This window comes from Camelina sativa, chromosome 4 (genome assembly GCF_030686135.1).
Source record: "Camelina sativa cultivar CO46 ecotype springtype chromosome 4, ASM3068613v1".
Classification (NCBI taxonomy): domain Eukaryota; kingdom Viridiplantae; phylum Streptophyta; class Magnoliopsida; order Brassicales; family Brassicaceae; genus Camelina; species Camelina sativa.
The window spans coordinates 25,255,111-25,269,751 of record NC_141883.1 but is presented as its reverse complement, the minus strand read 5'-3'; the positions used below and the strand labels follow the sequence as shown (position 1 = coordinate 25,269,751).

General features: G+C 36.4%; 1 protein-coding gene and 1 pseudogene across 3 annotated transcripts; one reads left to right on the top strand and one right to left on the bottom strand.

Moving 5' to 3' along the window:
• Positions 1-5,879: 5,879 nt before the first annotated feature.
• LOC147946180 (uncharacterized) lies at positions 5,880-6,899 on the bottom strand (annotated as a pseudogene).
• Positions 6,900-10,238: 3,339 nt separating this feature from the next.
• LOC104781656 (uncharacterized) lies at positions 10,239-11,755 on the top strand. Of its 3 annotated transcripts, none has more exons than XM_087510677.1 (3): positions 10,274-11,069; positions 11,353-11,561; positions 11,633-11,755. In XM_087510677.1, exons 1-2 carry the CDS (start codon positions 10,383-10,385, stop codon positions 11,512-11,514), a joined length of 849 nt encoding a protein of 282 aa, XP_087366803.1. In that variant the 5' UTR covers positions 10,274-10,382; the 3' UTR covers positions 11,515-11,561; positions 11,633-11,755. The 3 variants fall into 3 exon arrangements, with proteins under 3 accessions (XP_010504677.1, XP_087366803.1, XP_087366804.1); XM_087510678.1 differs by having other exon boundaries at positions 10,276-11,069; positions 11,353-11,554; positions 11,625-11,755; XM_010506375.3 differs by having other exon boundaries at positions 10,239-11,069; positions 11,353-11,755.
• Positions 11,756-14,641: the final 2,886 nt, after the last annotated feature.

Below are 14,641 nucleotides of genomic sequence, written 5' to 3'. Positions count from 1 at the left end.
ATTCTGGTCAAATATCTCATTTATTTTTAGAGTTAATTCAAAAAATTTTAGTCTAAAATGAGATTCCCCTTTCTCCACCTTGCATGAAACGTGAGACCTGTAAATCTTCTTCTTTTATGAGTCAACATCATCTTCGATTCCTAAATAATATTTTGTTGAATTTGGGCATTTTGTTTTTGGTACTACTAAATTCTTATTTTCTGTTTAAATGCTAAATTCAGCAACAAATGACCCATTTAGTCATTTTTTATTTTTATTTTGACTCGGAATTTGATTACGTATGCTTTCGTTAAAGCTGAACAACAGACACAGTCTTTGAATACATATTTATCGTGATGGGATAGTTATAAATGTATTTTATTTAGCATATATATTCATATTGAGCTACTATGCTTTGGATTTCAAAACTACACTAAAACCTTTATATATTAATATTCTATAAATTAATAAACACTATAAATTAATAAAATTTGTTATTCCCAAATCAGAACCGTGTAAAAAATAACAAAATTCAATAAGATAATAAGATAATATATTTTTTAAAATTCCTATGTAAAATATGGTCCCAATAATATCATAAATTAATAATCATGTAAATTTACATATATATATATATATATATATATATGCTCATATGGTAAAATATATTTCTCTAAAACCACATATCTATAAAACAATTGTTATGTTTTATCTTCAAATTATAATGTTATAAAATATTCTATAATATTTCATAAAACAACTAAAAGTTTTTAAAGTTTTCAACTTCTAAATATGCATCATTTACATTTTGATAGTTTGATAGACTATTAAAATACGATAATTGATATTCTTATTCATAAATTTGAATATTTGCCATGTGTATAAGTGAATTTGTCTATAATATTTGTAATCCATTGTCAAATGAAATTTTAAATTATTTCAAATTCAATTTTAATACCATAAAATTTACAACATCTAAAATTCTAATCTTATTTTGAAAAAATTGTCTCAATTTCTAATTTTTTAAAAATTAAACAATTAAAAATATACCTATAAATTAATAATTATTAATTTACAATATAAAAGAATAATTATTAATTTATAGATAAATTAATATCACTATAAATTAATAAAATGTCTTGGTCCCAACATTATTAATTTATAAAGGTTTTTTTGTACATCTTACACTACAATTTCTACAATTAACAAATATCAACGGCGGCTAGAGGACCATCATTAATACTTCCTCCGTTTTAATGTATAAAATGTTTTGGGCTCTCTTTTTTTGTTTCAAAATATAAGATGTTTTGTAACTTTCCATGCAAATTTTAATATAGATTTAATTATCTCTAATCATTATTTATGCAGTATTCTTTATGATTGGTTGGATCTTTTTTAATTTAAATATATATGATACTTTTTAAAAGAAAAATAAACTATCTTAATATATGTACATTACCTTAAACATCCTATATATTGGAAGTAGTATCAAAGACCAGCCAAGTTTTAATGATGCTGCGCTATCGCCGTTGGATCTGTATTAGTATTAACATAGATAATATACACCGTCCATCGTTTTTGAGATCAAATATACACCGTTGATAATTTTCAGATGCAGACTAAAAGAATCCTACGTGGACTCTACCGCAGTAGATAATTTAGACTCAGCTCCATTGTTCTCATCTTGCTTTCCTCTCATGTTTTTAGAAAAAAATTAGAAAACGTTGAACAAACAGTATTCTATCTCTCTCTCTGCATCTTCTTATTATTGTTATATATTTTTTAACATATCAGTGTGTCAGGCTCAGCTCAATAATGTTATTCAGTAAGTCAAAATACACAAATAAAAGAAAATCAAAAACTAGCGGTAACATAAAAATGTTGTAAACTAGAGAATCGAATGAAGTAATTCTCTTGTCTTATTCATTGATCAAACTCGAGGTTACATATATATAGTCAAAGGCAAAGCCCAATTACATTAGGAATCCTAAACCGACCAAGACTAAATGAGGTGGCCGAATAGGCCTTATTGGCTTGGACGGACACGGACCATGTACGAGCCTTGTATGGGCTTGGTTATGGAGTCCATCCATCAAGTGGTTTATAACACTCCCCCTTGGATGACATAACCATGCCGATGCTAAGGGATCGATGCAATACGCTAGGGGGTGCTGCCTCATTAAAACCTTACCAGGAAAACCCAATGGGACAAAACTATGGTGAAGGAAAAAGAGTACAGCACGCATTGCTCCCCCTGTTCCAAGCATCACTCTAAGTCCTTAAGCCTCCGCATTCCAATCTGGTACATGAGCTTCTTGAATGTTGTTGTCGGTAATGCCTTAGTGAAGAGATCGGCCGAATTGTCGCATGATTGAACTTGCACCACTCAAACTTCTCCGGCCTTTTGCAGTTCGTGTGTGAAGAAGAACTTGGGTAGGATGTGCTTTGTCCGATCTCCCTTGATGTAACCTTCCTTGAGCTGTGCGATGCAGGCCGTATTATCTTCATAGACTACGGTTGGCTCCTTGTCCGCGACCATACCGCAATTTGCTCTTATGTGTTAGGTCATCGACCTTAACCACACACTCTCTCGTCCGGCTTCATGAATTGCTAGGATCTCTGCATGGTTGGACGAGGTGGCAACAATACTTTGCTTCATGGAACGCCACGAGATCGCCGTACCATCGTGTGTGAATACGTACCCGGTTTGAGACCTAGAGTTGTGCGGATCCGATAAGTAACCTGCATCAGCAAAACCAACTAAATCATCTCTGTTATAGTTAGTATAAAATAAACCAAAGTCTGTCGTTCCTTGTAGGTAACGCAGAACATGTTTAACACCGTTCCAGTGCCTTTTAATCGGACAAGAACTAAATCTTGCTAGGAGGTTCACGGCAAAACATATGTCCGGTCTAGTATGGCTAGCCAAGAACATTAACGCTCCTATAGCACTGAGGTATGACACTTCAGGTCCGAGAACTTCTTCATCGGCCTTCTTTGGACCAAATGGATCTTTATCCAAGTCTAAGCTCCTCACAACCATTGGGCTGGTCAATGGGTGAGATTGGTCCATATTAAACCTCTTGAGTACCTTTTCTGTATATGCCATTTGATGCACAAGGATTCCATCACCAATGTACTCAAGCTGTAATCCCAAACAGAATTTTGTCTTGCCTAGGTCTTTCATTTCAAATTCTTTCTTGAGATATTTTACTGTTTGGGCAATTTCACCAAGGGTCCCAAGGATGTTTAAATCATCCACATAAACTGCTATTATTACAAACCCTTTGTTTGCAAACTTCTTTATAAATATACATGGACTGATTGGGTCATTCTTATAGCCTTCTTTAGCTAAATACTCACTTAATCGATTATACCACATTCGACCACTTTGTTTCAGTCCATAAAGGGATTTGTCCAGCCTTATGCAGTACTGTTCTCGAGAACTATGCTTATCTTTGAGCTCAAAACCCTCTGGTAATCTCATATAAATTTCATTATCCAGTGGACCATATAAGTATGCGGTTACAACATCCATTAACCGCAAATCCAGTTTTTCTCATGTAGCCAGACTTATTAAGTACCTAAATGTTGTTGCATCCATCACAGGGGAGTATGTCTCCTCATAGTCTATTCCTGGTCTTTGAGAGAATCCTTGTGCTACAAGCCGTGCCTTGTATCTCACGATTTCATTCTTCTCATTTCTCTTTCTTACAAAGACCCACTTATGTCCAACTGGTTTTATTTTAGGTGTTATCCTTAAGATCGGACCAAACACACTTCTCTTCTTTAAAGAGTTTAACTCCACATCAATGGCTTCTTTCCATTTTAGCCAATATTTACTTCGAGTGCACTCTAATATAGATGTGGGTTCATGATCCTCATTTATCTCAAGTGCTACCTTATATGCAAATATTTCATCGATGTCGACATCTTTACGGTTCCATTGTATTCCAGACATGATATAATTAACTGAGATCTCATTATTATCAATACCTTCAGGTCCTTGAGGTTCAGCGTCCCAAACCTTATTTGGTACCTTAGGATTTGCCGCGGCCATGTCTGTATTTTCTGCATTTTCCCTAACCTCGGTTTGATTTGCACCTTTCTTAGATTTCCGAGGGTTCTTATCTTTGGAACCTAATGGTCTACCTCGTTTCAAACGTGGTTTAGACTCTGTAGCAACTTGATTATTGTGTTCCTTCTGAACATCAATACGTACTGGTGCATTGCAAGCTGGTATGTACGATTTTGTTACTCTCTTTGGGTCAGCAAAGGAATCTGGCAATTGTATAGCTAGCTTTTGCAAATGTATAATTTTCTGGACCTCTGCATCACATGCTAGAGTCTGAGGATCTTGCCAATTTAAGGATGTTTGATTCCATGTTAATTCTTTGCCCAGCTTGCTAGTCTCACCACCTAACATAGGGAATTCGGACTCAACAAATTTACAATCCGCGTATCTGGCCTTAAATAAATCTCTTGTAGTTGGCTCAAGATACTTTAGAATGGTGGGAGATTCATATCCAACATATATTTCCATCCTCCTTTGAGGTCCCATCTTAGTTTTCTGTGGTGGAGCAATAGGTACATAAACAGCACACCCGAATGTTTTGAGATGGGATATGTCTGGCTCATGACCCGTTAATAGTTGGGATGGTGAATACTTATGTTCACTAGATGGCCTGATGCGTATTAGTTTTGCTGCATGTAAAACTGCGTGTCCCCAAGCCGACACAGGAAGCTTCGATCTCATTAGCAATGGTCGAGCAATTAATTGTATTCGTTTAATGAAGGATTCAGCTAATCCGTTTTGTGTATGGACATGTGCCACAGGATGTTCCACACTCACCCCCATGGACATACAATAATCATTAAACGCTTGGGATGTAAATTCACCAGCATTGTCTAGACGTATAGTCTTAAGTGGAAAATCTGGAAAGTGTGCTCTTAATCTTAGAATTTGAGCTAACATTCTAGCAAATGCTAGGTTCCTTGTGGATAACAAGCAAACGTGTGACCATCTGGTTGATGCATCGATCATAACCATAAAGTATCTAAACGTCCCACATGGTGGGTGTATTGGTCCACATATATCACCTTGTATCCTTTCCAGAAAGTTTAAAGTCTCTTTATGGACTTTGGCTGGTGATGGCCGTATAATAAGTTTCCCTTGTGCACATGCTACACACGTGAGATTTTTAGGGATAACTTTTCTCTCTTTAAGAGTGTGCCCATTCGAACTATTAATTAGTTTACGCATCATGTTCATTCCCGGATGGCCAAGCCGGTCATGCCATAGAGTGAACTGTTCATTGAACATTTTGTGCTTTGCCAAGTTAGCTTCTATCATGTTAATCTTAGCATGATATAAACCAGGGCTAGTGCAGGTATAGTCTCTAGGACCTTCTTATGGCCTTTCACAATTTCAGTAATGTATAGAAATTCTTTGCTTCCTTCACCCTTTGTTTCAATATGATAACCATTCAACCGAATGTCTTTAAAGCTCAATAAACTTCTCTTAGAGCTGGGTGAGTACAAGGCATCACTTAATTCAATATGTGTGCCATTAGGCAATAATATGTGAGCCTGGCCGTAGACTTCTATTAAACTTGCTATACCCGCAATTGTACTAACATTGGCACTTTTCATTATGAGGTTTATGAAATATCTTTTATCCTTCAATATTGTGTGGCTGGATCCACTGTCCACCACAAGTACACTCATATCCTCGGCCATTTCTATAATGACAATAATTTTTTTTTGTTTTAAACTTTAATAAAACAAGCAAAGAAATATTTAAATAAAATCATTGAATTTAAACCAAAAATAATTATCCAATACATAAACCGAAATAAAGCATAAAAGCTTAGAAATTAAATCAAGGCCATAAGATAAAACTAGTTATCTTCTTTAAGACAATCGGAAGTCTCATAGTCTAGTGAATCATCATTCTCATGGTCGAAGTCATCTTCACCATTGAGATGCACATAGTTGGCTTCTGGGTTCTTCTTCAACATCTCTTGATATGCATCAATGAGGTGTTTGGGCGTTCTGCAGTTCTTGGCCCAATGGTTGGACATACCACATCGGTGACAAACCGATTTAGCCTTGTTTTGCGGTTTAAGGCACCCACGGCCCCTACCACCGCGGCCACGGCCACCACGGCCATAACCATCAAAACGACTTGCCTGGCCTCCACGACCACCACGTCCTCTGCCACCACGGCCACGGCTATAGTGTCTTTCTCTGTGGACGTAGTTGGTCTCCTTGGGCTCTTTAGGCTCCTTAGGCTCATTTTGCTTTGCCATATCTACCTTGTGTGCTTCCGGTAATGGGGCTGTACCGGGAGGTCTCATAGCACTATTCATCAACAACAGCTCATTGTTCTGCTCAGCTAGTAGCAAACATGAGATTAGTTCCCCATAGGTTTTGAAACCTTTTTCACGGTACTGTTGCTGAAGTAAAATGTTGTGAGTGCTAAAAGTAGATAAAGTCTTCTCAAGTAACTCTTTCTCTGTCACTTCAGTACCACACAACCTAAGGAGTGAGACAATCCTAAAAAGCTATGAGTTATACTCATCCACGGGTTTGTAGTCCTGGATCCTTAGGTTTTTCCAATCGAATTGAGCCTTTGGGAGGAGCACCGTTTGTTGGTGTCCGTATCTGCGTTTAAGCTCTGTCCAAAGGTCAAGAGGATTTTCTATAGTGAGGTACTGATTCTTGAGACTCTCAGCAAGGTGATGGCGCATATGCATAATGGCCTTGTAATTTTGCTTATCTGATGGTTCAAAAACTTCCTCAATGCATTCAAATAAGTCCTTTGACTTTAGCATGATCTTAGTGTCCAATGCCCATTGCAGATAGTTGTCTCCAGAAGCATTCAAAGCAGCATAGTCTAGGTTGTTCAACCTTGCCATCTGCATAAAACAGAAAATAGACAACCGAACATTAGCATGCGGTATTTGAGACCGAACCATGCAATCAATCAATAGGTAATGCGGTATTTAAGACCGAACCATGCCATTAAATTTAAACTCAGGTCATGCGGTATTTAAGACCGAACCATGCCTTGCCCTTACTTATAATTTTCGGTTTTAGTATGCATGGAAAAACAAACAATCCTAGATAGAAAACTTACATGCAACAATTTCCTTTTTATTAGATATAATTTCCTTTTCTTAAGTTTTCCTTTTTCTAATTAGGATTTTAGTAAATATTGTTCTAGGCTTTAGATAATTACTAAATTTTATTTGGAAGTTATCCTAATAATTTTAACAACCTAGAACAAGTCTATGTGTTTGAATTAATGGTTCATGCAGCCGAAATTTTACAAGAACAATTTGTACCAAATTCGATTAATAATACCCTATGCAAAATCAATTCAATTTCAAGGATGCATGCAATTTCAGATTTTAAATATCCTAGAACAACCAGATTAATATTTGAATTTAACAGTTTTGGTTCTAGGGTTCTTATGCAACAAACAGTCCAACAACAATAAGCAATCAACCGGATTTTAAACTTGACATAGTTTTGGTGCAATTCACAATCAATCTAACAATCCTAAACATCTGATTTTAAAGTTTTATAGTTTAGGGATTTGAGAACTTAAGAACATGTTTGTTTGATTGTGTACTTGTAAGTTTTAAGGTTTGATAGTTTTAGGTTCAAGTTCGATTATATGGTTCATAAGTTTCGATTTTTACCTTAACACCTAAAGAGGTCTGACCGGTTTTGATCTGGGAGCTAAAGACCTCAGATATCACTTGATCACGAACCACAAACCACGAATAGAACCGCAAACAGCTTTCCCACGAACAGATCTCAAACCGCTCCTTGTACCGCTCACGTACTGCACTCACCCCGGAACCGCAAACCACGAAGGAACCTCGAACTGGTTTTGGATAGAACTTGGTCACGAGCACAAGTTTGCTCGTGAATAGGAATTAGTTTCGAACAAAGAGGAGGAAGACGACGGTTTAGGGTTTTGATGGAAAAGGAGGATGAACGGCGGCGGTTAGGGTTTATAGGGTTTTTACTCAGCTAGATTTTTAGGGCAATCGTGCTGATAACGTGTTGTAAACTAGAGAATCGAATGAAGTAATTCTCTTGTCTTATTCATTGATCAAACTCGAGGTTACATATATATAGTCAAGGGCATAGCCCAATTACATTAAGAATCCTAAACCGACCAAGATTAAAGGAGGTGGCCGAATAGGCCTTATTAGCTTGAACGGACATGGGCCATGTACGGGCCGTGTATGGGCTTGGTTATGGAGTCCATCCATCAAGTCGTTTATAACAAAAAAGAATAAAACAGTCCATTCCACGAACATATATTGGGCCTGACTTTTATTACTGGGCCCATAAACTTAAATTAGCTGCAGTTTACAAGAAACCCTAATTCTCTCCTCTCCGTCTCCACTTTTATAGTTTTTGGGTAGTAATCATCGAAAACACATGTTCACAAATCTGAAGATCACGATCACGATCACAAAAAACATTCCGATGAATCGGAACAAAAACTTCATTCATCGACGCCGGAATCGGAAACCTCCGAGGTGAGCCTTGTTCAGATGATGGAAGCCGTCGACGATTTCATCCAATCCCTTTCTACCGAGAAGAATGATCCTTTACAGGAGATTCCACCGGCGGTGGAACCATTCCCGGAGACGGTGGATTCATTGGTGTCAAAGATGGAATCTTCTGGGCTTGGACGAGACGAAACAGAGGACTCTGTATTCATCGACGCCGTTAACCGGATTTCAAAATCGGTTATGAGATTGAGAGAGCTTAAATTAGATTCAACTCCGGTTTCTTCTTGGTTAAACCGGGCGAATTCGGTTCAGCACCGTGCTGTCTCTCTTCTCGACGAAGAGTTCCGTCATCTTCTTGATCGTTCCATAAACACCAATGCTCAACATAAAAATAAGAAACTTTCTAAATAATAATATTAAAATTGGGGGACCAAAAATCATGGAACACCAATGCCCATGCTCTTAGAATAGAAGAAGATATAACAACAAACCTTATTCAAAACAATACGATCTGCATATAAGCAATTTGTTCAACTGCCTGATCGCATGCTCTAACAAACCCACAATACTCACTTCAATAAGAATAATAATAATGAAATAAGTAAACTATTAAAGTTAAAATAATTATAACGTAGGAGTAGTATATTAGATTTGAAAAATTACATATTCCAATTTGTCCTCAGTGTGTGTAAATAACCAAAGCCACATGCATAATTGGTTAAAACGAAGAGGTGTTTGATTTGTTGTCCCCATCACACCTTCAATGACCACCTCCTCTCTCTGCCACTTCTACTCTGCCTATTGAGTCCTGTTTGACTCAAATAACCATTATTTATTCTTTCAAATTAAATGTGACTGTATAGATTTATTTATATCGACGAACTCACTAGTAACCAATTTTAGATTTTTTTATGTGGTCTTGTCTTTTTATATGTCTGTTGAGTTTTGGCAGGTGATATCAATGGTGGGGTTTGTTCATCTTGTTCTATCTCTCTCCATCTTCTCATTTTTTTTTTTTTAAATATATCAGTGTGTCAGGCTCAGCTCAATAATGTTATTCAGTAACTTGACACTACAAAAAAAAACTCTTTTATTTATAAAGAAAATCAAGAAACTGCAGTAACTAAGAGCATGGGCATTGGTGTCCTTTCTTTTTGGTCCCCAATTATAATAGTATTATTTTGAAATGTTCTTATTTTTAGTATGAGCATTGGTTTGATGAACTCGTCGGCTTGAAATCGGGAATTCGTCGAGATCTTCGGGAGAGAAGATCGGATGGGCTTCGGGAGAGAGGATCAGCTACCGTAATTCGTCGAGAACTTCGGGAGAGAAGATCAGCTATGGGAATTCGTCGCTGGGAGAGAAGATCGGATCAGATCGTCGGCGGGAGAGAAAATCGACACAAAACCGTCGTCGTCGAAATAGAAGAGAGAAGTCTAGAAATTTGTCTCGAAAAATTCTTTTGTTTTAACCCTAGAGAAAATCTTCAACCAATCAGAACATACCACGGACGGACGAAAAACGTCCCAAATAAAAATACGTTTCTTCTGAACTGGGCCTTTTTTTATTTATTTTAAAACGAAAAATAACGGAGGACGGCCCCAAACTACACGGATGCACATGGTCTGAGAAGTGAGAAAGAAAAAAACAGTCCATTCCACGAACCATATATTGGGCCTGACTTTTATTATTGGGCCTATAAACCGAAATTAGCTCCATTATACTAGAAACCCTAATTCTCTCTTCTTCGTCTCCACTTATAATCTTAACTTTTTTTGCCGCCGTTTCTCGAGAGCAACACTGCACCACACAACACCAAATCTCTCTAGCTCTTCTAAGCAAAATCAATCGAGCGCATTGACAATGGTGGAACGCGGTGGTGAGGGTGGTGTCGAACAACGTGGTGGTGATCGCGGCGGTTTCGCACGTGGATTCGGCGGTCGCGGTGGTGGAAGAGGCGGTCCGAGAGGCCGTGGTGGCCGGCGTGGAGGTCGTGCCCCGGAGGAAGAGAAGTGGGTGCCGGTGACGAAGCTCGGTCGTCTCGTGAAAGGTGGTAAGATACAGAAGCTTGAGCAGATCTACCTCCACTCTCTCCCAGTGAAGGAGTACCAGATCATTGATTTACTCGTCGGTCCTTCACTGAAAGACGAAGTGATGAAAATCATGCCGGTTCAGAAGCAAACCAGAGCCGGTCAGAGAACGAGGTTCAAGGCCTTCGTCGTCGTCGGAGATAGTAACGGTCACGTCGGTTTAGGAGTGAAATGCTCCAAGGAAGTCGCGACGGCGATCAGAGGCGCGATTATTCTGGCGAAATTGTCTGTGATTCCGATCCGAAGAGGTTACTGGGGTAACAAGATCGGGAAGCCACACACTGTGCCGTGTAAGGTGACCGGGAAATGTGGATCTGTTACCGTACGTATGGTTCCAGCTCCGAGAGGTTCTGGTATCGTGGCGGCTAGGGTTCCTAAGAAGGTTCTTCAGTTTGCTGGGATTGATGATGTCTTCACTTCTTCTAGAGGATCCACCAAAACTCTAGGAAACTTCGTTAAGGTCTGTACTCTCTCTCTCTTCCTTTTATCCAAGTTACAATGTTATCAACAATGGCTGTTTTGTTTGATGAACTTAGCTGACTACTCATTACCAATTTCGTGATGATTTGAGGATTTGAGATTGCTGTAATTACTGTTGTAATGAACATTGGTTGTATTTAAAGATGGTTTGTTGTGTGTTAGTATTGTTCTCATTGTTGCTTGAATTTTGAATGATCTTTGATTATGCTAAATTCTCTCTGATTACTAATGTAGTCAATATATGTTGTGTTGATTTGTTTCAGGCAACATTTGATTGTCTGCAGAGGACTTACGGATTCCTAACACCAGAATTCTGGAAAGAGACGAGATTCGTTAAGTCACCATACCAGGATTACAGTGATCTCTTGGCTGATAAGTCTCTACCTAGCAGCAAGATCGCCACCGAGGTTGAAGACCAAGCCTAAGTAGTAATAATACCACACTCACTCATCTTGGATGGATGAGGCAACTAGTATTATCACTCATCTTGGATGGATGAGGCAACTAGTATTATCACTCATCTTGGATGGATGAGGCAACTAGTATTATCACTCATCTTGGGTTTTTTTTTTTTGAATTATATCGGTATGATGGTTTCTTAAGTTATTATATAGATACGTATTTGTTTGGAATTTTCAATTTTGAATGCGATCATACAATTTTTTTTTTGTTTTTTCACAGCACGAAACAAACAAAATGACTATTATAGATATTGAATCTTTAATCGTCAGTTAGCCAGTAGCTCGGCGCTTGTTTAAAAGACTTGATTCTCAACATATATTTATAAAACAGATTAAAATATGAATTAAATTTTTAAAATTTAAACTAGATATAGAAGGCAAAATAGAACTGAAAGTATATAATTTTATTTCAGAAAAAAATAAATAAGAAAAATGCACCGACTAGTAAAAAGAATAAAAAGGAACATGTGCTAAAGTGCTTAAAATTATAAGACATCAATCATATGTTAAACTGATTGAGATAGGATAAAACGAACAAATATATGTATATCACTCGAACAGGAGACCTTGAAATCCAATACAATGCTGATTTGCCAACCAAACTAAAGACACTATTGGCTTATGTGTACTACGAAGAAGTATTGGCCACGTGCCCCACGCACAAAATAAAATAAAAAAAATCTAGAAATCATTCTCATGTATGCTTTTCTTTGTTTACTTAAAGAAAGAGATCCCATGTCCTTACAAGATCGTTTGGCGTGTGTGCAAGTCAAAATTCTATATTCATGGCGCCAATATACAATCAATTAGATTAAGTGTTCGGTACCTATTTTACTAAAACTTAATAACTCAACAACACATGCACATTTTCACATGTCTAGTATAGAAACTATGTTTTGGTTCTATGCCATAGAATTTACGGATTATTAACTTCATTATTTTAGTTTTTGATTTACTTTATGCACTTATATATCCCAACCACATTGTTATATATAAGTTATTTCATCAAGCAACAATGAGTTTTAATTTATGCACTATAGTTATTGATTTACTTTATGCATTCATACTTGGTGTATATGACATTCTAAATGCCGAATGTCATGAATCTTGACTATTATCTTTTGAACACAATCCTAAAGGTTTTTTGAAAAACATTCATAAAATAAAGAAGGATAAAACTACACAAATTATGTTCATGTGAGAAGGATAAATGCTTATTAAACGTTGTCTTTTTCTTTTCTAGAAACCACAAGACTCTATTCTAGTTTCATTATAAAAAAAAGTAGCTTGATAGAGTAAACAACAAGAAAACAAGAAAGCATCACGATCATCTCTAAACTTCCATAGATCACAAATACAAATTCACATCCACTTGACAAAATCCAAATACAAATACAAAATTTGGATCATTTATATTCACTAAATTTTATCCTCTTTTCCCTAAATGAAAGAACCTAATTAGATTCGAGTTCACAAAAAAAAATCTAGATCTTCCGATTCACGATCCAATCGTAATCAATTCGTCAATTAACAACTCAAAAACTCAGAAACGAATAACAAAATTCAGTTTCGTAAAATTCAATTTAGTGTTTAGATTTACATGTCGTGGTTTAGTGAAAAACTCAGTGGGAACTACCAAATACCCTCTTGCCTCGCCGATCTTATATGGTTTTTTTAGTTGCACTTAAAATTTTCATTTGGTAATTTAAAATTACTTGCACAATTTTTAATAATTGCCAAAGTTGTCAAACACTGTTTTGAAAATGATTCATTAGATAATATTTATCTATGTATACAGAGTTGTCGCATTATTCTATCCTCTATTTGTTATCTTCAAGTTTTCCTACATGAGCCTTTTGGTTCTTAAAAACCATCAAAATTAAGTTTGTTCTTAAAAAAAACTACACAAACCTAGCACCGACTGACAGCATAACCGAACTGATTGAGCCATTCTCCACCAAAAAAATCTAGATGTCAAGTTCTCAGATTTGAGCGAGCAGCGATCATAGGACAAAAAAAAAAAGAATAAAAATATTTTATTCATTTTTTTAGTTAATTTGATAAACATATTTATCACAAAAGATGACTTCTACTTTCGGTTTTGTTGTCTATGAGACTTTGATACGAAAGGGTTATGCTCAAATAATCCGTTTATTTAGAAAATAGTAGTTTCTTGAAATACAGTTTCAATTTGGAGTTTGGGAATGGCTAAGCGAGTAAATATCACATAAAATGAAAAGAGTTTAGATTTACCATATTGATTACCAAAATATCTGGTTGCTTAGGAATAAATGATAAAAAAAAAAAGGGAAGGAAACAGCTTTGTCGATGGTTAGAATTTTTTATCTGATCTAGAGACACATTAGTAATTTGAACTTTGTCTGATGTCTCCTTGCGCTGATTGAGTGGATGATCTCCCGGTCTATAGTTTTGAAGATATATAATAGACTGTGGAATTATTTGCCCATTGTGAAGAATATAGTTTATTTGCTTTCAAATAGCGTAGACTGTGGCATGAGCGACAATCTTTCTAAGGATAGCTGTCATGAGGTTTTCTCTCTCCCTCTAGCTAGATCTTTGTTAGCTAGTGATTTGATCGTGTAGATTGTTCCTCTAAACTTATATATCTTTGATTTATTTAATTTATGTTTAGCGCATATTATATTATCCGAATTAGGAATTGACTATATATTTTTATATGTTTTTTGTTTTCTTAGGTGCAGTACTTACAGTTAGAGATCCAGTGCATGCCGGTTGCGGTAGCAAGATATGTGAAATTGTTGTGGTCAACTCGCGAGGGTGCTATAAATTTAATCACGTCAATGGGATTTACCTGTCCTTGGTAATTATTTGCTATCAACAGAAAAAGCAATTGGATTGTTTTTAGAGAGCACATGTAATGACAGAACCGACAGTTACCTCTTGCAATCTTGTAGACACAATACAAAACAGTAACACATGCTCATTAAGTTTCTTGTTATAAGACTTTATAACCCTCTACACCTCTAAATCCAAAGCTTTTATCATATCCTTCTCTTGGTTAATCCTGACTAACTCAACAAAAAGATGGAACAATAAAAAAGTTTGGTTA

Excerpts from the sequence above, each read along its gene's own strand:
- LOC104781656 (XM_010506375.3), top strand. The coding sequence starts at position 10,383 with ATGGTGGAACGCGGTGGTGAGGGTGGTGTCGAACAACGTGGTGGTGAT. Across the intron at positions 11,070-11,352 it reads CTCTAGGAAACTTCGTTAAG|GCAACATTTGATTGTCTGCA; the intron begins GTCTGTACTCTC and ends GATTTGTTTCAG.